This window comes from Opisthocomus hoazin, chromosome 5 (genome assembly GCF_030867145.1).
Source record: "Opisthocomus hoazin isolate bOpiHoa1 chromosome 5, bOpiHoa1.hap1, whole genome shotgun sequence".
In the NCBI taxonomy this organism is placed as follows: Eukaryota; Metazoa; Chordata; class Aves; order Opisthocomiformes; family Opisthocomidae; genus Opisthocomus; species Opisthocomus hoazin.
The window spans coordinates 16,771,259-16,792,901 of NC_134418.1; the positions used below are offsets into that span (position 1 = coordinate 16,771,259).

Genomic DNA, 21,643 nt, shown 5'->3' on the forward strand with positions numbered 1-21,643 from the left:
TGGACTGCAAGCTCCTCAATTCTACACAATAATAAAATAATAGCCAGAAATTATGATAATCCCACATACAGAAACATAAGATAAACATTGGGTGATATATATCCCTGACACCAAGTTTCAATAAAGATTAATTTTGCTGAAAATATGAAGATAGATTACAACAAATCATTAAACTAATAAAGGTGGAGTTACTCCAGTGCTGAAATAAATTCTGGCAAAACTAGCCCTCAAAAGAACACTTCCCTTAAAAGGATACAGCTACAGGATTTTAAGTCATTTTGATGAAAACCAGTTGTAAGACTAAACACAATATTCCATTTCCAGTGCTGAATTACAGTAAAAGCAATAAATATTTTCCTTGGTTTTCTCAGCATCCAAACAGCAGGATCGTGTATTCTTCTATGAGGATTCAGGGGTTACAGTGCTTGGATCAGTTATCTAAAATTCTGCTAGTGTACACAGTCTGAAACATAAGCATACCATTTTTAAATCACAATAACCAACTGAATAAACTATTTTTAAGCTTATTTTTGTGGAGCTCTTCTGCTATGCATGTATCCAGCTGAAGATGCCTAACAATCTGTTGTGTTTCAACACGCTTTTTCAGTTATTTCTCTGAAATTCAGTTGGGGTCAGTTCCACAAGAATGTTTATCTGCTCATATCCATATTTCTACGCTCATTCCCACTAAAAATTTGGAGATTAAATATTTCTAGATCCTTTGAAATCACTAGGTCCTGCTGAGCTGCTCCTCATGTCTGCTCAAGACAATAGTTTTGTCCTCACTTTCTAGAGACGTCCAACAGAAACACAAAGATTCTGAATTACCCAAACTCTGTTCATAGCGAATTTAAAATTTTATGGCTAAATTTCTTAGAGGCATTTTTTTCAATAGAATTTTATTGGGGGAAAAAAACCCACAACCAAACTCAAAATATTGAGAACATATGATGAATAGCTTTACTTTTCCTGCATCTCATATACATTTCCCATGTCTCATACAGCTGTAAAAGCAAGGCAACAGGAAAAACTGAACACAGCCATAATGTGCAAGCAAACACTTCACTACCATAAGCAGTCTCATTGCAATTACTGGAACTACTCACATCCATGTATGAAGATATCAGGACAATTATCATTGTACAGTTTATTCTCTCACCTTCTCACTATTCAACAGAATCACCTTTTCTTTTTTTATTACATTCAGATATAAAGCAAAGGTCCTTTTGGAGACATGTTCTTGCATGTAGTAATTAAATGTAAAGACAATTCTGATTAGCACAAAAAAACAAAGTTCAAAGAAAATCAATCCCCACTCCTATGTGTTGCTCAACGACTGGTCCCTGCGGTGTCTGCCTGCAGTTGACACTACTTACAACGCGACAGCAGATTTAGGACATTTTCTCTAACTGAAGACAAAAAAATTCACCCACTGCTAGCTCATGAAAAATCTGTGTCTGAAAGCCCATGCATCAAGTCTCTTGTTCTCAGTCTCCACACGCCTACTACACTCCTGTGCTTTAACGCGTCTGTGCTGCATTTCCCCGCTACAACTCTATAAATGGTAAAATTACACACATAAGGTTTTAGTCTTTGTGAATCCCAGACTTACTCTGTCCCCTCTTGGAAACAATATGTTCTAATACTCGTCTGATAACCAAGTTATGTTATGGTATAAAATTCAGGATGTATTAAACATGTGCAGAAAAGTTTAGATCAGTCTTTATGGAGTTAGACTTTATGCAGAGAGCCTATGAGGCCCATCTGCTTTCCATAGGGTATGAGAGTCTATGAGATTCCTATAGTTTCATATTATTAAGGACTTTATTTCTTCCTAAATAAATACAGCAATTCAATCCATAAACTCACCACTGTATAGCATATTTAGTACCACAGGTCTGACATTACTCATCTGAACACATGATTACCAAAAACAGGTGAACAAATTTTTCTTCAAAGCGCTGTATTTCTATATGCACTGAGAGAAACATACAGAAAAAAAAAATGAAACTATTGTAATGAAATGTAACAAATATCTTAAATATTTTCATAGCTGTAAAATCTCATGCGTGGTTTCATGGAAACTCCCCCTTTTTATTAAGTCTTATAAATTCAGTGCTTCCTTAAGTTATTGCCTCAACTGAAGATTTTAATTGCTATAACAGCACAAAACATTTATTCATACATCTGGTTAGAATGCCCTCTCTTTGACAAATTTAATCAGTGTAATTATCTATTTGACAGACACTGAGTTAGACAAGGAGAAACCTCAACAAGAGGTAATTTACATGCTTCAATTAAACTTTCTAAAAATTTGTACAATCTAACAGACGGATCGAACTCTATGCGAGCGTTTGACCAAAGGCTATAAAGCAACAGCAACATGTTTTCTTTCAGGCAGTAGCCTGAGAAATTAATACTGTTTCACTAAGTTAGACAAGGGAGTTGTAAATCTTACGCTTATAATAGCTCTCTTCTCATAAAACTATCTACTGCACAGAGAATATTGATGATGTAGCATGCTTAACTGTGACAAAGAAAGGATAGGTTTAAAACATGTATTATTCCTATTAAATGATTTTCTGTTATTTGTGTAAAGAACTTCATAGCCCTGCATTACTGCAAATTAATTCACATTAACAATGATAAGTGAATAGTAAAATATCTCAAAAGCAGACACCACTGTTACCATCTAATATCACGGCACGCTGTCAAAGCAGAGACACTTCCCTGATCTCATGTTTTCCATTAACAACAACAACAAAAAAAAAAGTGATATGAAAACAAAACCTGACCCAGGGAGGTGGTATTGCTCTGAGGAAGGCTCTGATAGAGGATTTGTGCTGTACAGGAGAGGGGATTGTGCCACTGCTGACCCTCCCTATTACAGACGGCACTGCACTGCTGACTGCCCATGGAGGGATCACCTGGCAGCCCCAGCCAGGGAGTCTGTATTCATCCACGGTCTCTTGAGCGCTGATACCATGATAGCAGGGCTCAGCACACCTACAGTCGGCTACCCGAGAACAGCTCTGGGTGTACAGGCTGAACACCTCTCAGTTTAGACCAGCCTGGACCTCTCAAGCTGCCTTCAGATGGAAAAGCAAACTCACTGCTTCACCCGCCCCCAGTAATCAAAACACACAGTAGCTGAAGCGCAAGGGTCTGCAGCAAGTCGCCTGTTACGCTGTCCCACTCTCGCAGCGCTGTATGCCCACTTGGCCAAGCAGACGGGGACATTCAGTGCTGCAGCACCCGCACGACTCCCCGCCATCCTCCCCCAGCGGCGTGAGACACGCGACAAAGCGATGATCTCCCCAAGGAAGGGGCTCCTGTTCTACCTGAGTTCCTGCAGGCCTTGTAGAGATGGCCAGAGCTGCCATCTTGCACAGAGAGATGCTGTTGACCAGCTGAGTAACGGCATCCTCCTACAGACCAGCTTAAACGGCTTCAGCAAGAGGAAAGAATAAAACTTGCATCTCTCCCCTGCTATGAGAATGAGTACCATGACTAAGTGGAATGCCTAATTCCTTCACTACTCAGGTAACCTTAAAAATAAAACCTTCTTCACCAGCAGAGCATGCTACCAGGCTGCCGTCACAGTATGCCTTAAGATTAGGTACCTCTGAGTGACAAGTAATACTTCCTACTCTTTAAGGCATCGCAAGCGAGAGAAGCAACAGGAAGAAAGCTTGTCTGGCATAAAAACGCAGTCTCTTGGTTGTGACCTTCATCATTCTGCACTGTGAGAAGTAATAGGAGCTCTGACGACAATTAAGGAGCCAGCAACATGCAGCGCAATCCAGACTGTGCAGTGTAGGATTGGGTGGGAGCAAGAATTTCATTTAAACCTTCCACTTGTTAAATACATCTTCCCATCTGTCTCTGAGTCAGCAGCATCCCCTCAAGGCTGATACAAAGCTCAAGAGGAAACGAAACTGCTCCAAAACATTTTCAATCTTAATATATCAAGCCAATATTTAAACACAGCTGAGGTTCACTCTACTCTAAAAGAGGGGGTGGCAGCGTTCCTTTCTGAACCACGAGTGTACTTCAAAGGTACGCCCTCCTCACTTCAATGTGAAAAGCAGACCTAGTGCTCTAAAGCTACAAAGCCCTAATGCCCTTGACGTCTTAAAGATTATTTAAAATCAAATCAAATCAAAATTAATACCAGATGGGGAGGGGCAAGGAGGCCAGAGAAAGTGAAAAAAAATATTAACATTCCATTTTATCTGCAGTTATTTTTGGCATTTCATATTGGTACTTTAATTTTTTTTATCCTTCAGTCTGCTATGACTAACTAATTCCAAGCTTAACTGGTAGTGACTATTGGCAATTTTTCTCGCTTCTCAGATAATCACAGCAGTTAATTTTTCCAGATCTTTTATTCAATAGTGCTAGGCAAATACATCAAAATTTATTTGCAAGTACTATTCCCTTGTCGATTATTTCTTCTGCTGATTCACTGCACTGGTATTTGCACCCTGCTTGTTTACTTAGGCCTCGGATCCTGCCAGCGCTTATGTTCACAACTCATTGCTCGCACAGAGCCAGGCAGTGGGACAACGCGTGGATCAAAGGCTATCATCTCATGCAAACCATGGATACACACAGTCCAGCTTTGCATTTACAGGAAAAAAAAAAGCTCTTATTTCACAGCATAGAAATAACCATTACAAATCCTCAAGCAACTTGGAAACAGAGAACAAGCTAGCACATCTTTCAGTCTTAAGCTTTCCATAAGGAAACAAAAAGAATAATGTGCAAAACCAATGAATGATCCTATGGCATGAATAGCTTGCAGTAACCAATATAAGAAAAAAACCACAGTCTAAAATAAATTTACACAGATTACCAATTGAATTTTAAGAACACGAACAGAATCCCAACACAATCCATTTGTGGGGACTTGGAATAATCTTGAGGGAAATATTTTAAGAAGCTGAAAAGGTCCCTTTACAATGTTGCTAGCTCAATTTAACTGAAAACTCAATTAAGATGTAAGAGAATTTGCTTTAAAGTCTACTAAACTTCACATGGCAGCCTTGGCTCCACCACAGCATATTTATTTATAAATGTATATTATAGTCAATGTATATTATACTATATTGTATTATAGTCAAAAAAAGCCTTATGGAAGAACATTAACGCTCCAAAAGACAAACACTGAAAAGTTAGCAAAAACCCAGAGCTCAAGCTGCCTGCTCCGCCATAGTGCTGCCTGCTTGTGCATACACATTTTGACACCATCTCCCATTACACAACCACTCACTCTTTTCCCTAAAGAAATCCTCCCAGATCTTGCACACTTTCTCCCTCCTTTACCCAGAAAGGTGCAGCATATTCTGTTATTTACTGTGCTGGCAGGACAGCCTTGCTGCGAGGGCAGGATTCATTTCCTCGGTGGTGAATGTGGTGTTGCAGATCCCCATAGTAATGGAGCACTTCGACCATGCACGTTTTTTCACAGCGCCTCTGTCTCCATCCTCCGTCACTCTGCTTGGTCCCAATCCCTTTGGCAGGCCCTGTGTTGCCTTCCACAGCTTCTCACGCCGCAGCCACCCCATTCCTCATGTAATCTTGGTCTCAGCCACACCTAGAGAATGAAATTTCCATCCAAGTCATAACTCCAGCAAAAAAATTTTAAAAGGTGGGGTTCAATCCTGACTTCCTTGAACCTCTTCTGACAAAACTCTGCTCCGACTCCTGCAGACCCGCTCGAGAGGAGAAACTCCTGCCCAAAGAGCTAAAGTTTAGCAAAGCTTTTAAAAACTGAATGGAGGGATTTGGAAGGGGTAATGTAACCTGGTAAATCTCGGCAGAAGAAGTTGCAGCAGCTCTGCCGATAGTTTTTGTAACAGAAGACACCAGCTTCTCATGAAGAGGAAACTGAACTGAGAAAAAAAGTGCATGGGGTAGCACTCACCCACTGGGACAGAGAAGCACTCGCTTGCAAAGGCCGCTTTCAAGGTTAGGTGCTTCATTTTGCACCACTTTAAGGGCCAGTTCCCAGCAAAACTTGCCAAGGAAAGAAAGGTAATCTTATAGAAAGCAGTTGTAGTCAAAAGTGTTGTCTATGTGTATTTTCTAATACTTCCAAAAAAGCAAAATATATTGCATATTCTGAATTAACTCTTGCTATCTTTGCAGATTTGAGAGTTTTTTAAAAATAATAGTAATATGAAATTACACTTCAAGACTGATTTTTTTTTTAAGCTTAAACACAATATTAAAATTTCTTGCCTCTACAGTAACTAGAAAAAAAGTTCTTGGAAATTTTCTCCCATTAACACACATTTTGGCGGTGAAATCAACACACTCCTGCATGTTGAGGAGCAGCCTGCATCGATGAGCTGGTCCCCCACAAACACAAAATCAGGTTCCCTTTATAAAGACTGTGTGTGTTTCTCTGCATCCTCTTCTGGAGGTTCTCCTCAACCCGACAAACATCGGTGCATCGCAGGACACCGTCTGGGTAACCCAGACAAATCAGCTGGCGGTGCACGCCTGGGATCGAATACGTCTCTTCTGCCGTATCTCTGAGCACAAATTACACCAGCTCCTAAGAGGAAACCATAAAGCCGTGTGGGGAATGCTACACTAATTTAAAAATCTTTCCTGTCCTAAAACCTAGCGATCTGCTCTCTGTTGGCCTCTGGACAGACGCGTCTCAAACATCGAGTCCCCACAGCTACTTTAAACCTTGGAGTCTGACAGAAATCTTGCCAGTGTCTTTACATTTCAGAGTTCACGGTCTGAGTGTAGATGCTCAGGGCCAAGACTGGTGGCCTTTGAGCCAAACACTTGGGGCTGGAGGCCTGTCTGCTCTCCTTCGGTCACTGCTGGACCTCTGAAGCTCACCTTGGCAGGGCAGCAGTGCAGCTGAGCACCCTGTGAGCGCTCACACAAACAACAGCGGAGCAGTTCCACTTATGTAGGCCAAATGACATCACGACAGAATAGAGGTGCTGGCCTTCCACTGTGCCATCATCAGCCCTGGTAGCAAACCCCTGTTAGATGCATGAAGCAAAATGAACTTTTTCTTTCATCAAATAATTTATACAAGAATCACCCCTGCAATGTCACCTTCTAAAGACCTCACAGCAACCAGGAGCACTAAGTCTTCATGGGAAGCCTCCCCACGTCATAACATCAGAGACCAAAGCAGATAAATTTTCCCTACTTGCAACTTTAAGACCGAGTAAAATGTTCGAAGTTAAAAAAAATATCTAGCAGCACACTGACAAAAAAAAAAAATAACGGGCTTGGGTTTAGTTCAGTTTTATCAAATCCCAGTGACTTTTTAGAACATTTATTCAGCTGGTCTGGATAAAAAGCAGGATCTACAATATTTTGAAGTATCATCAGATGTAAGACACTCTCATAAATTACAAATTGAAAGGTCAATAACTCTGTGAGTGTAAATGGTAACCAATTAGTAATCTAGGGCAGGAGTCCAACTATTATGAAATCCATCTCCTGACTCTATTAAGCAGAAGACTAAGTACTGTGTAACTGCACAGATAAATTCTTAGTCCTTTATGCATCTATTGTTTATTAAAATTCAGTAAATGTTTTGAAGGCCATACCAGCTTAGTGTATAAACAACCTAGAATCAAGGAGCCTCTGCTTTTTTTGCCGTAAATAGTTGTACTGCTCGTGGTTTTAACAGCTTCTAAAATGGACACTCTTCAGGTGAAGAACGTCAACCCTCCCTGTTATGCTTCCAGTTATCTCCTTGGACTGTGAAGTATTAATCTGGGCTTGAAGTAAAAGAAACCTTGTAATCTCACCACACAACAGGTATGGATTTCCTGAGGTGTTACTGCATGTCCGTAACAGAACCAGTGAAATAAGCCCAGGTCTCCTGGCCCCATCTGAGTGCTCCATCCATGAAAGCTGTCACTCTTTGTAAATGCCTTGTTGACAGCATTTACCCAGAATGGCTTTTCCAGCTGGTATCTGCCTAGACACCACCGCCAAGCACCAAAGTGCAAATTTTTGCAGTCAGCAACCCAGAAGTTCCTGTACAGTTAACATGTTCTCTGAACCTAGCAGTGATGGCTCAGGTGATGCCATCAAACTTGCAAGTCACATCCCCAACACTTGCCTCCTGCTTGGAAGGTGTTGCAATACCGCCATGCAGCTTCTTCACATTGAACATATATTGTGGGTATTACCATTTACACTATGTATGAATGTACCATTCTGAATAGTAGCAATCTGAGGACACACTCCCTTGGGTCTCTCTGGGCCTCACCTGGCCTCTGCCTTGAGAGGTGGAAACAGAAAGGCTACTCAGTCTCTACCAGAGTCCAACAAGTTATCTGCCCCATCCCTGGAAACATTCAAGGCCAGGTTGGACGGGGCTCTGAGCAACCTGATCTAGTTGAAGATGTCTCTGCTCATTGCAGGGGGGTTGGACTAGGGACCTTCAAAGGTCCCTGCCAGCCCAAACTATTCTGTGATTCTAAGTGATTATAATCAGCAAAATCAGTGCCATCAAGCATCACGAATAGTGCAAAACAGTGGGCTGTTGCCTTTGTCAAATCCAACCTACAGAGCTTCTCATTTCCACCTCTAAGTGCATGCTTAGATTTGAATGATTTGACCAAATGTACATAATTTACATAGCACAAGTATTTACATACCTAACATACTTGTACTACAAATACAAATTAACAGGCTATGCCTAAGGATTGTAGCTTCTACACAAGGAGGCAAATTCAGCTTTGATGCAGGTAGGCACAATTACATCAGCCTCAGCTGCAGCCACGTGCTAAACATGCTTTTCTCACACAGAGCAGCTTTTGAGCCAGGAGCAGAACTACGCGACAAAGCTTCCAATCAGTATTGATTTGCCATTACATTACACTCCCTTCCTCAAGTCACCTATTCACCATCACATGGAAGGAAAAGAGAAAAGCCAGGTATGTCAAAACCAGCAACTGCTCTTTTCATCAAGAAAATGCCAGAAAACCCAGAGAGGAATATAAAGTATTTCTTTGCAGCAGATTCAGATAGGCTGAAAGGGCACCCCAGTGCATTTCCTTTTTTCCTCTGCTGTTTCATGTAACCACTACAGAGGTATAGTAAAGGGGCAGCTCATTTTATACTGAACATAATAATCTTTCTTCATTGAATTAAAAAAAAAAACCCTACACATTATTTTTATAAAGAAAGAAGTTACAGAGATCAATTTTCAAAACCTGGGGTATCCCTAGCCTGCCATCAGATGCTCAAGTATTCAGTGTCTCATTTTAGGCATCTCTGAAGTATCCCCTACATGGAACACAGTCAGGTCTGGCCTTTGGTGCCAGATGTTTTTTGATGAGGCAGCTGGCTTGGCAAAAAAAAAGGAGAAATTCTTGAAAATCATTATCATCTTCTGTGTTCCTGCCATTAATAGCAACATACAAGGAAAACAATGTGAACTGAATAGCTGGGAGCCCAGAAAAGGACATGTTTGCAGACCGACCTTCTGCAGGTGGAACTGATGTCAAGAGGAGGTCAGACAGTGGTGAGAAGAATGAGAAAAAGGTCACTTTTCTTTACAACTTCTGTATGGCCTGAGGAATGCAGGTCATAAAGAGCTATATATTTTCTCAGGTCTGCGATTCCATGAGAAGCTGTCTTCACCGAAACACTGACTCGCAGTGCTTCTGTGCCCCAGCTCAGTGTCCTCTCAGCTATGCTTAAAGAACATGTGCTAGGCCACATCAATCCTGTTTTCTAATCAAAACTGATTCTCTTATGCTCCTCTACTACACTTTTTAAGCTGGATCATTTTCCTAGTCCACATTATAACATGGCCATACAAATAATTGTGCTGCCTTAGTGGCAGTGGAGTGGAGCAAGGATTTAAAATACTGTAGGCTGATGCCACTGAGAACATCCAAGTACTTTGGAGAAATGACAGCAAGAGCTGGTTTGCGCATCTACTCTCCAGCCATCTTCCCATTTCCCTGCTTCCCACCACAGCTCTTCTTGCACCACATAATTAAAAGTAGAAGGTGAGCTCTGGGCAGGCATGTCACTGCTGCACCACAGCAGTGTAAGCAGCGACATTCCAGTGCTCTGCACCGCTCCTTGGGCCTGCTTAATTTACTGTATTGATGTAGTCAACATAGCCTAGAGACAGCTATATTAATATATAATATTAGTAATTGAAGGTATTTCCAAGCTTTAGCGATGTGACCTAATATCTGCTTCTAGCAGAACTGAGACATCTGAGTTAAAACCATAAAGAGAGACAGGTGAGGAGAGAACCAAACATCTACCTAGAACTTTGCTAGCACCAACTGCCAAGATGTATACATGTGCACAAGTGTATGCAGGTTTATATATACATTTATATACACACACATATATGTGTGTGTAAGCAATATAATGTCCTACTAAAGTACATAAAAGAATTATTTATGCTCAGAAGGGAGATGCTGGCCACTGTTGAGGGCGACCGCAGTTGCCAAATATGCCACACGAACTACTGCCATAATGTGTTGAACATTTAAAGAAAGAAAAAAAAAAGGTGGCTTTGGTGACTTTTAGGGTTTTTCTAGAATAATTAGGGAAAGGGACAGACCAGTAAAAATACCAACCTCCCTTTTGTTAATTCAGAAGAATCCTGACTTATGTGACTAGTCAGTCAGGCAAAGCATTCATCCATCCCCAGGCTTTGCCAAAATACCTCAGTGATCACTTGCATTAGCCTACAGCTGTCATTTGCATGTCTTCCAAGCAGAAATGGACAACATTTTATCGTGTTTATGGCTTGTATGACGTAAACAGTCAGCTAACCTTGCTGGGATAGCTTTTATAAACTTGCACCTATTTGTTACCCAAAATACACGTGGTCCAGGTCTGCCCGGTGCGTTTGGCTGTAAGAGGGACACCAGCAGACTGCACAGCTCCACAACGAAAGCATTAACAAGAATCCTAGACAATATTGCTCCACGCCTGCCACTCCTGGACAAGGTATCAGCCAAAACTACAACTCCAGCCCCACCGTACACAAGCACCAGCACATTCCCACAGGCACTTACAGCGGTCCTGTCGGGGCGAGTATTATGGTTACCCTGAAAAGCGTCCCGAGACACAGGCAGCTGAAGTGGTTTGTACAAAGGCACACAAGGAGCATTTGCACCTCCTCAAATTCGTCACCAGAGATGCCGTTCTGCCAATTTCTGTTGAAAAAAACTCATCTGCAAAGCCTAGTTTCAAATAGTCTTAAAGACATTATCATCTGAATTTCTTTGTGAATAGCTGTCAGTTAGACTAGTAAGGTCCTATAAGCAGTCAAAAAAATAACCCCAAAACCAACAAACCAAACAAAATATTAACTCATCAATATTCAATAATTCATCGACTTTTATCACCCAGCACTTCCACCATGCCGAAGGGGAAAAAACAGAGAAACAATCATAAAGATCAGAACTACCACCAGTTTCTTAACACCATATTCTTGTAATGGATATAGCAGCATCAACATTGCTTAGAGAGCTGGCTAACGAGGTCAATGCCTGCACAAGGATCTGGATTCAAACCTTCTCAATGCTCAATCAGATTCAGTGGTCATAACCAGAACACTTCTTATATTGGAGAATAATTCACTTCTTCATTGCAGGAAATCTTTAATGTCTGACAAATCTGCCATGGTTACAGATCTCTGGCTCTGTAAAACTCCAGAAAAGAACTATAGGTAAGGTGCAACATGCACTTTCCATACATAAACTGATCTCTGACAAACACATTTACCTCAAGCAGTTAAGTTCCTTACTGATGGTTCAAACCAGTTACAGCATGCAGCTTTGATTAACTTCATACCCAGAAAAAAATAACGATGCTTCTAAGAACATAGCCTGCATGTAGCCCTCTGCAACCCGACAGGAAAGTTATTTTTCATGTGCTGAATGACAAAGAGGATTTTTAGCAGTAGCAGATCATCACTAGTGATTTGGGGATCTTGAAAGACCCTACAGCTGCCATCATCTACCATATTTCTGTTGGCAGCATAAACGTTTTGCCAGAATAGGTGAAACCATGGTTGCAAGTATCTGTGCCATGATTTAGCAGATTTGTGCCTGTTATACTGTTTTCCAGTCAGTTGCCAGTAAATGGTACAAGTTGTTGTATTTACTTGTTCAAATATCTCAGAGCATACTTGGAGTGTGGTACAACTATTTCCTCCTCAGATGAACAACTGGCATTGGATGTAACATTCTTTTACTCTTTCGGGGTGAGGTTCGGCCTCATCCTTGCTACTCCAGCCTAGGAAACTGGAAAATGCTAAGAATCTGACTCAGAAAACCTGAACTTCCATTCATGAAAGCCAGAAAATGTGCCCCAAAACATCTACTGAATAATGGAGGTTCATGCCCACAGAGGGTAGTAATAATTTATAAGCAGTCACTTTGAAGTATCTGGGTACAAAAGGAGTTATAGAGCTTTATCCTACAACTAAAAGCAGAGCCAACACCCCATTTCTTGAGATGATCCTATCTAGCGTTCCTCTACCTTCCCCCATCGCCAATCCACAGATCAGTGCAGGACTTTCACAACACAGAAGACTCCACATAGACCCTGAACACAGACTTCTTTTGCGTGGATAATTTATGACAGTACAGAGATAAGCATATGTGCAGAAACCCAGCTTACTTTGAAATTGCTGCATTTTCCTCAAGGCTGCTTTGTCCCTGGAGGGGATGGATCTCTCACTCCCCATTATCAATCACGCTGAGCTTTCCCCCTGTATTTAACGGAACTCTGTTAGGAGGGCTAAATTATATGAACTCAAATACATATTTTTGCAGTACATGGAGACAGCAACAAGAGCAGACGGCATTAGGTATACCATAACCTATGGAACAGCTGCAAGGAACTGGATTTGCTCTGCACGTGGAATGGGAACATTCCCCTGGTATTTCCAGACTTCCACAACCTGGGTCATGTCCAACCTGAATCAGTACGGCTAAAGAGTCTGCACTGCAACAAGCTTCTCAAATGAAAAGGCTCTGCCCATGCCCAAGAGGATGCAGAAAAAGCCAACAACTAAAGTAAACTTACACTCACCTAAAAAAAAAAGCCCTAACAAAAAAACCCCAAGAACCTGCTGGTGAACTGCATACGAATCAAACTAACTGCATTGCAATCGATTAACTTACACCTGCAAGGCCACAAGATCTGGCTGAGCTTTCTCCAAGCATGCTTGGCTGTGCTTCAGCATCACCGCCAGTGGTCATCTCGGTCTCTGCTGCTGGGGACCTGCCTGGCCAGCCAGTGCTCTTGATGGAGGAGATCAGAAAGCCACCTAGAGAACTCAGCTGTTGGCTGCGTGGAGACAGAGTTAAACTCTGACATTCAAAAGGCTGGCCATTTAGACAGAAAGATCAGCAGAACCACAGTGAAAAAAAAAATAGGGAGCACTCTCATAAGACTCTTGATTGTATTCAAGTTTAATTGGCACAAACAGAAACTGTACTTTTAATTTGAGAACGCGTAGGGCTTATTTGCATCCCTATATTTCTGGGTGATAAAATCAGGAAAGAGGTTAAACTGAAAGACTTCCACTTCCTTTCTTACATCAGTGTATGATTCCAGAGGGATTAGTTTTCTTGTAGTTTACGCTACGTTGTGAGCTCACTCACTGTTATAAATGGGTTGTCTGTATAATTGTTACCAATTACATGCAAATTGCTGCTAAGTGGCACAGACAGCCCATTTGTGCCAAATGTTAGTTTACAATTTGCTCTCTTTCCAAGACAGTGGGGAGATAAAAAAGCAATTGGATTGATGAGTGGGATGTCAAAATTTTCTCTCCAGTTTCCATTATGCAGTTAAACATTGCCTCACCATTCTTTGACAAATATTGGAATATACCCAGAAATCACACTTCATTTTTTCCAAGATGGTGATCAAATACCTCCCCAAATCTGAGCAAGAAGCACCAGCTCTTGTTTATCCTCCATGTCAGATCTGCAATTCAGACATTGCAAATGGGAGCTTGATATGTTTTCCTGCACTATCAGTCCAGTATTCAGTTTTCAGTGAGACTTGCCAAGCGTCTCCAGATTCTTTTCTCTGTTTCTGATTCTTTATGGATGTGAAGAACATTTGTTCCAACAACAGCAACTCACCCAATGTCAAGTAAATGCTCTGATCACACAACTGAATCCCCTTTCAAGTTTTTGGGGTTTTTTTGCAACTTCTTTATCATTCATGATAGGAGAAAGTATCAGAAAAGCAACTGAATATACGAGAAATTCCTTTTTTCATTTTTTCCTTCTTAACTTGGGAGTGGCTTTAGTTTACACCCTTCACAATGGGTAGAAAATTCAAGAAACAACGCTGAAATTCCTGAAAGAACTTTAGCCTCAAAGGCATTTATTTCAATGGAGCCAGAATTTCTGTGTCAGCAAAGTATGCCAGAAGGTATTTAGCTTCAAGCGTGTACTTAAATCGCATAGACTTCAAGAGAACTTAAATACGCGCTTAATTTTGAGCATATGCTTAAGTGCTTTTGTTGAGTAGTACTGAACAACAGCATTCGCCTCTTTGTGAAGGAGAGAATGCTTTCCAAAGCAACATTTGCTTCTCAGGGCACGGTGTGTGTCTTTTAAATCCCCCTTTGATGTTTCTTGGTCAATTTTGTTTTTAAAAGCTCACCAGAAATCAAAAAGGATTAGTAGGTCGTGATCCCACAAGCTACCTGGTATGGATCAGCCCAGCAAAGGACAGAAGCGGAGTTCAGCTGGCAAAGGAAAAATGTTTGCCTGGAGCGGTTTGCAGGATCCAGTTTTCTGAGGCACAAACTAGTTAAAATCAGTTTGGTATTTTATTTTGTACTTATAATCATTATCATTCTAAATAATATTTTAAATAAGAAAACTAAAAAGCAGAATATAGGATATTTAGCAATTCATAACAAGATGACTACCTATGCAGTGATACCTCATACAACATAAGCAGTGTTCTCTACTCATCCTTAAAAGAAAAACTTTCCTGAACCAAACTGTAACTATGACATTTTGTTTTGTAAACAGGGACTTGAATTAATATTTTTATGAAAACATTGACTGCCAGTATGACATTAGAGAGTAGAGGCAGAGAAAGTCTTGAAAGTGAAATTAAAAACAGATCTGGATTCCTACTTCCTCCAGAATTCAGTGCTCTAAATGTGGTATCTGCGCAAACACAAGCTCTTGACCTCAAATCTATATTCTTCTCCGAGGCTCGTCCACCAGGATAAGGAACGCTGTGTAGCGGTTAAATACAAAACAAACCTGAAACTGGTACCTTCTGAGGTTTGGTTCTGACCAACCTTTGAAACAAGATTGCTTTCAGTCAATTGGTTATTTCAGCACTTGACATCACCCCCACATAAAACAAGGCAAATGGCCAATTAACTAACTGGAAGTTTTCCAGTTCAAAATGGTGCCAAAATGAACGAAGATGAAGTGGAGTAGGAAAAAAAAAAAGTTTAAATTGGCTGAACAGTCAGCTCTCTATGGGAAGCTGAAAATAGAAATCGTGGAACTCAGGAGCTTCACTATCTTCTATTTGGGGAAGATCAAACTTCGGCATTTGCAAGTTAAATAGGGATCCCCAAGGCTTCTAGAGAGCACTTTATAAAAAGAGGTTTTATATAGGATCTGTGTATTTTGCAAATAAAACTGCAGCATATTAAATTCTAATCACATTCTATTCATAGCATCTGAAATCAGAGTATAAATTTGCTTCCTACGGATAATTATCTGGACCGGAGTTTTAATCTCATATGTATGCCATTACCCCTATGCAAACACAGATAAATTTTGCCTTTTTCTTTTCAGCAGCATTCAGCTATTTTGACATTTTAAGTGATTGTGAGCTGGTTTTAAATAAAAGACAGCCTAAAGAAATCAGACGATTATTAAGCAGTAGTATTTGAACTGAGAAAGAAAAGAATACAACATTGTAGAATAACCTCTTTGCTTGGGAAATAATGCTCAAATTCCAAAAGAAAAAAAGTAGTTAATCATGACGGCTTTATAAATATAATTTCTAGAGAAGTCAATGCCACTTTAAACACATCTATAAGGCCCCTCATCCAAACTTTAGGGGAACATCAGAAATGAATGCAAGTAATAGCAAATAGGAAATTTCCTAAACGGGAAAAATTCCTAAATAGGAAAAATTATCCTGCAGAAAATTTCCCATTATAAAATTGTTAATTATTTGTTAATTAATTGCTAATTATGTTAAGGAACAGCAGTTTAGTCTTCTGTCATTGACAAAACACAAACAGGACAGTACAGATACGCCAAGATTTACTTTGAAATGGTTGAAGACAGCAAGCCACGGGGGGATTTGTTTTGCCTTCAGTCAGTTACAGCTGCTGGGCCAGCTCAGAGCAGTGGCCCAAGCGTGGCACAGGTACATCGCGACAAGGCTCCAGCGTCACTTGCTCTTCCCAGCGACACCCAAATCTTTAGTCTCAGATCAACACATGACATAGGGACACCTTCTAAACAGCACTCTCTACTGCAACTTGTATAAAAAGGTCATGATCACCGTGAAACAAAGATTACAGACCTTCACTTGTGAAAAAGCAACCATATTCCCATTGCAAAACAAATGCAAAACAGAAAAATATTTTGACTTAAATTGCCATCATCATCAAAAAGCAAAAGAGTAGCCAACTCTAAATATTACTACAATATTTTTCATCATAAAATTACCATAAAATTTTGACTACCATGTTCATTATCAGGTGAACTAGCCAGTGTTCACTCTGACAAGGAAATTAGCTCTGCATTTAAAAGAAGCTGCCTGGTCCAGAATCCCTTTGGTTCCAGTGAAGCCCAAACACTGCTTTATGGAACAGGCTTTTTTGGTAAACAGATGCCTGATGATGCAGACAGATAGCACCAATGATTTTCAAATTCCTCAAAAAAGCACACTTCATGTAATCTCTCTAGTGACCTTTAATTTTTTTTTTTTTAAATTCTCATTAAAAAGAAGCCTCGTGTGTTTTCACAACTTTTATGAACTGTCAAAAGAACGATCTATTTGGAGAGATCATGAACTTGTCATGGCTTCTGGAACTCACAGCAGCTGGCCGTAAGCGAAGATGCCTTCACGCTGCTGCTTGTGAAAGAGACTCCATTTGTCCCCACCAAATTTTAGAACCACATCAGAAAAGAAGTTGCATGAGTCTAATATCGCTTCAAACCCATGTTTTAAAAGCACTGGTAGCCTAACATAGAGCCAGACACAATCTACCTATGGGTATCTACCACATGATACAGGACTGACCCCAGCGAGGAGCTGAACATAGCGACAATTTTTAGCTGCAGAGCTGTTACTGAAATGATTAGTTACAACAGCTCTGAGCAGGCAGATCACTTCGCCAGTGTGGATCTGTGTAAGCTCAGGGCCTGAACACGTTTCTTCCCTTCGTCTGGCCTCAGCTCCAGGAAAAAGCACGGTTCCCCCTAGCCCCAGCCCGCTCCCCACGTCAATGGATATTAAGCATATGTCGCCTCACTTTTGGAAAGTATTGCATTATTTTACTTCCTTACTGTTTGTTGAATTGCTTTCAACCAGTTCTCACCTTGAAAAAAAACTTTTAAGTGCATTAATATGGCAGACACTTAAACTCCACCACACGTGAACCATGCGGACCAGCGGCGGGATGTTACCAAGGGGAGGAGACCAGGCACGGGGCTGTGGCTGGCCTGCCTCCCCCCGCACAACTCTGACCAGAGCTGCTTCCATCCCTCCAGCCTCCAGAGAGCCCTTGCCTTCCCCACAGCACAGCATCTACGCCCTCTTCTCCACATTGCTAAATCCTCCAGAATTCTCCCCGACCTTTCTGCTCAACCTGGTGGAACCCGGGCCACAGTGACAGCAGAGGCACCCCTGAATCTTCAGCTACAGCTGCTGCAGCACTTCAAAGGCAGCACCCACCGGGTTTGGCCCAGGGTTTGGACCGCAGCTGGAATCTGCAGCCTTCAGGTGGGGTCCCCAGGGCCGAGCAAAAAGAGCAAAGCTCATTTGTAAGGATTAAAAGGGGGACAGGTAATGGATCTAAATGGGGTGGGAAGGGTAGGGAAAGGCAGGGAGAGTGGGAAGTTAGTATACAATACAGAAGATCTGAGGAGGTTAAGAGGGGCAGCAAAAGGAGGGGCCAGGGGCACAGAAGACAAGAGATTCCTGGTTAGCGTAAATAATACACATGTATCTCAGAGAGGAAGAATGAGAGCAGCTTGGAAATGTAAACAAAAATATCTTCAGAGAAGGCAGGGCTTTAACACAGAAAATGATGAAAAGATCAATGGGAATAAAACACAAAAGGATGTACAAGTGAAAGACAGCCAGCGAAACAGACACTGAGAATAAAATATTGTGATGAGATGAAGACAAAATCCACCTGTAAACTAGCTTGGACTAGGACATGTATCACAGCCTTCGTACTGCAGGATCACCCCAAATGTAAAAGCTAAAGTCTTTTATTATTCAGGGTAATAATGGGCTTTGTGTATCAACTTATGAAAAAGCATATTCTTCTGAATAGTAAAATTACAGAAATTTTTAAGAGAAAAGCACTGTTTGGCTTTTAAGACCATACTACATACCACTTGGGAAGCAGGACTATGAAGTTGGCTCACGTGCTAGAGAAAGACTGCTCCAGCCATCTGGCTGAACCAGGTTGCGCTCAGCTCCTCAGAGAGGCAGCAGTTCTCACAAATATTTGGACATATGGGCAGAGTTCAGGACACACCAAGAAATCTGAGGGTTCAAAGAAACGTTACCACATGCTTTGGAGGGCATTAACCTGTGAACTCATCAGCTACTTCAGAAGAACTGTTTGAACAGAAGTTCTCATCTGGTGGCAGTGGAAGACAGTTCACCTTCTAGTTGCATTTACAGAATCATAGAATCATTAAGGTTGGGAGAGACCTCTAAGATCATCAAGACCAACTGTCACCCCAACACCACCATGCCTGTGCTAAACCATGTCCTGAAGTGCCACATCTACACGTTTTCTAAACACCTCCAGGGATGGTGACTCCACCACTTCCCTGGGCAGCCTGTTCCAATGCCTGACCACTCTTTCAGTAAAGAAATTTTTCCTGTAAATTTAACTGTAAGATAAAGTTATGCAGTGGGACACTAACTCCATGGGTCAGGAGCAAGAACTCTGACTGTAATCCTAGAATAAATAATTTACTGCAAATTCACACCTACCTTAGCGTAGAATAATTTCACAGTATCTCAGCTTGTTTCTTAGAATTTCCCACATTTGAATGACAAAATATTACAACACTAAGTCATTACTGTGTAGTTATAAAACTATGTGTCAAGCTGCATGCTCAACAGTTTAAAAATGAACTTAGTTTTCCAATGAACTTGGAATATACCAAAATAATAATAAATAGGACATTTTGCGATTGCCATCTGCAATTTTTTTTCCATATAGTTAAAACAGTTTAACTATTTTATTAAACTACTAATAGTTTAATAGCTCCAAATACTAAGCATTTGGTTGAACAGCTTAATAGGAACACTCACTTAAAGGACCTTCTCATTTTCACTTATGATATACAAGCTTCCTTCATTTAGACTCATTAATTTTCTACATCTCCAAATGTTCTGTTGTACTTTATAAGAAAACACACTCTAGAGTTACAACAGGAGAAGATTTCTCATTTGGAATCAAGTTGGCTTGGTTTTTTCTTTTCCCCTCTCCTTAGCTTTCTATTCAGATGTGCCAGCAGAGAACTGCATGTCTAAAAGAGTGCTAGAAAAGGAAGAGAGGAGAGATGTGATGATCACAGAGTAGACAGCTTTTTATTTGTTGTTTATTCTGAACTAGAAAGAAAAGAGTACCAGGCCAAGAGTCAGTTAGTTATTAAAAATGACTGATCCTAATTGATCTATCAACAGTTTCTAATGCATGCTGAATATATCACTCAACATTTACAGCCCAAACTGTTGACTGAGGTTCATTCATATTCATGAAGACATATGAGCATATCTACTACTGCAAGAAGTAATGCTGATGTGGTAATAAAAATACAAAACCATCAGCATTTTTCAGATCATCCATGGAGACAACTTGAGACTTCAGAAAAATAACTACTATATTACAGCTTTATTTTAAGCACTGTTTCTTACCAGATACAATTTATACATTTTGCACTATGTATATATATTATTAATGGAATACTTTCCAAATTATCCCTAGATAAAAATATATTATGTGCGTAAAATTATTCCAGCAATAGCTTTTCCAAGTTACATTTTGCTGAGTGTTGCTTTAGATCACAGGAGAAAAAAAAATATGGAAAAAAATTTTAAAAATGCTTCGGCAAAACACCCTTCCCTGGTGATATCTTTGAAAGTATTCTGAATGCAGGACTTCTTCATCCAGTTTTATTCCAATATCAGTCAGATAGATAGGAGGAAACATATAACCACAGTTATACTGCTTTATTTAAATATAATTTAAAGGAATATAGATCTTAATTTTTCAAAGTGTGCGGTATCATATTCCAATTTCAGTCAAAAAACTGCCTGCTGCTTCTCAACGTACAATGGTGCAACACATTTTTGAAACCTCTAACTGCACTGTTGCGATGGTCACTGTTAAAACAAAGTTCCTGGTAATCCCTGAGCCTGTGTCAAGGTAGGAGGACCACCAAAGGAATCAAAACAGAGAAGAACAGCATGGTCATTGAACTGCACACATTGAGCTTCTGGGAGGATTAACGGTTCTTGTCACAGGCTCCTGACTGTAGTTGACAATGTCTGCCTTCACCACCCTCTGTCACAAAAGAAAACACAGTAACAATCAGAAAACATAATCTTCATGCTGGCAAAGCATTCAACAGACATTTTACTATGAAATATGAAGGGAAAAAAATAAGCAAAACAGACACCGTTCAGGGCATTTTTCATTACCTTACAGAAAGTCTTATCAGGTGCTAATTCTCTTTCTAAATACCAGTTTATCCATACTAAGCAGAAGGAAGTGCCTTGGTAGGTTTTCACAACACTACAAAAGGAACAGGACTTTTTTGCAAAAGCAATGAATACAGTTTTACTTCCATGAAAATTGTTTTGTATGAAAATAATAAACCAGTATTTGTTTACAAAGACTCTGGTATGCATTCTGTAAGAATAATTGTCTAAATTGTAACTGGAAATTGTACGTAAGTTTGTCTTTCCATCTTTACTCCAAGCAATTCACAGGAAAATATGCACAGAATTCAAAGCAAATTTCAAATACAACCATATTTCAAAAAAGCTTTGATAGGCAGACTGACTAAAAACTAAATTAACATAAAAAGAACCTCTGCATACCATAAATATTTATTTTCTAACACAGATCCAACAGATATTACCCATTCTGTTTACAAAGCATTTAATAAGACTGTTGGTGGCTCCTATACGAGGAGAAGGAAATGAGATTCCAATTTTGTGTCCATTTCCATCTCAGTCAGCTATGTAACGTTTTGAATGTACAGTACTCAAGAACCTTCCTAATACAGTAGCATGAAGTATTTCAAAGTTTCTGTGAACTACCCGGTTATTAGAAACACCATATAATTGTACACAGAGTTCCAAATTAATATGTTAACTATTACACGTGCTT

The 21,643-nt window shown here is 40.3% G+C and overlaps 1 protein-coding gene across 6 annotated transcripts in view; it reads right to left on the reverse strand.

Moving 5' to 3' along the window:
- Positions 1-4,208: 4,208 nt before the first annotated feature.
- The window catches only part of RAB28 (RAB28, member RAS oncogene family), an 82,853-nt gene continuing 65,418 nt past the window's right edge, over positions 4,209-21,643 (reverse strand). For 2 of the 6 annotated variants that reach the window (XM_075420551.1, XM_075420556.1), the window contains one exon: positions 20,305-20,812. In XM_075420551.1, coding sequence (XP_075276666.1) covers positions 20,720-20,812 — 93 coding nt within the window. In that variant the 3' untranslated portion in view covers positions 20,305-20,719. Of the gene's footprint in view, positions 5,600-20,304; positions 20,813-21,643 lie in introns of those variants that run through there. The other 4 variants (XM_075420550.1, XM_075420555.1, XM_075420549.1 and 1 more) reach the window with 3 other exon arrangements.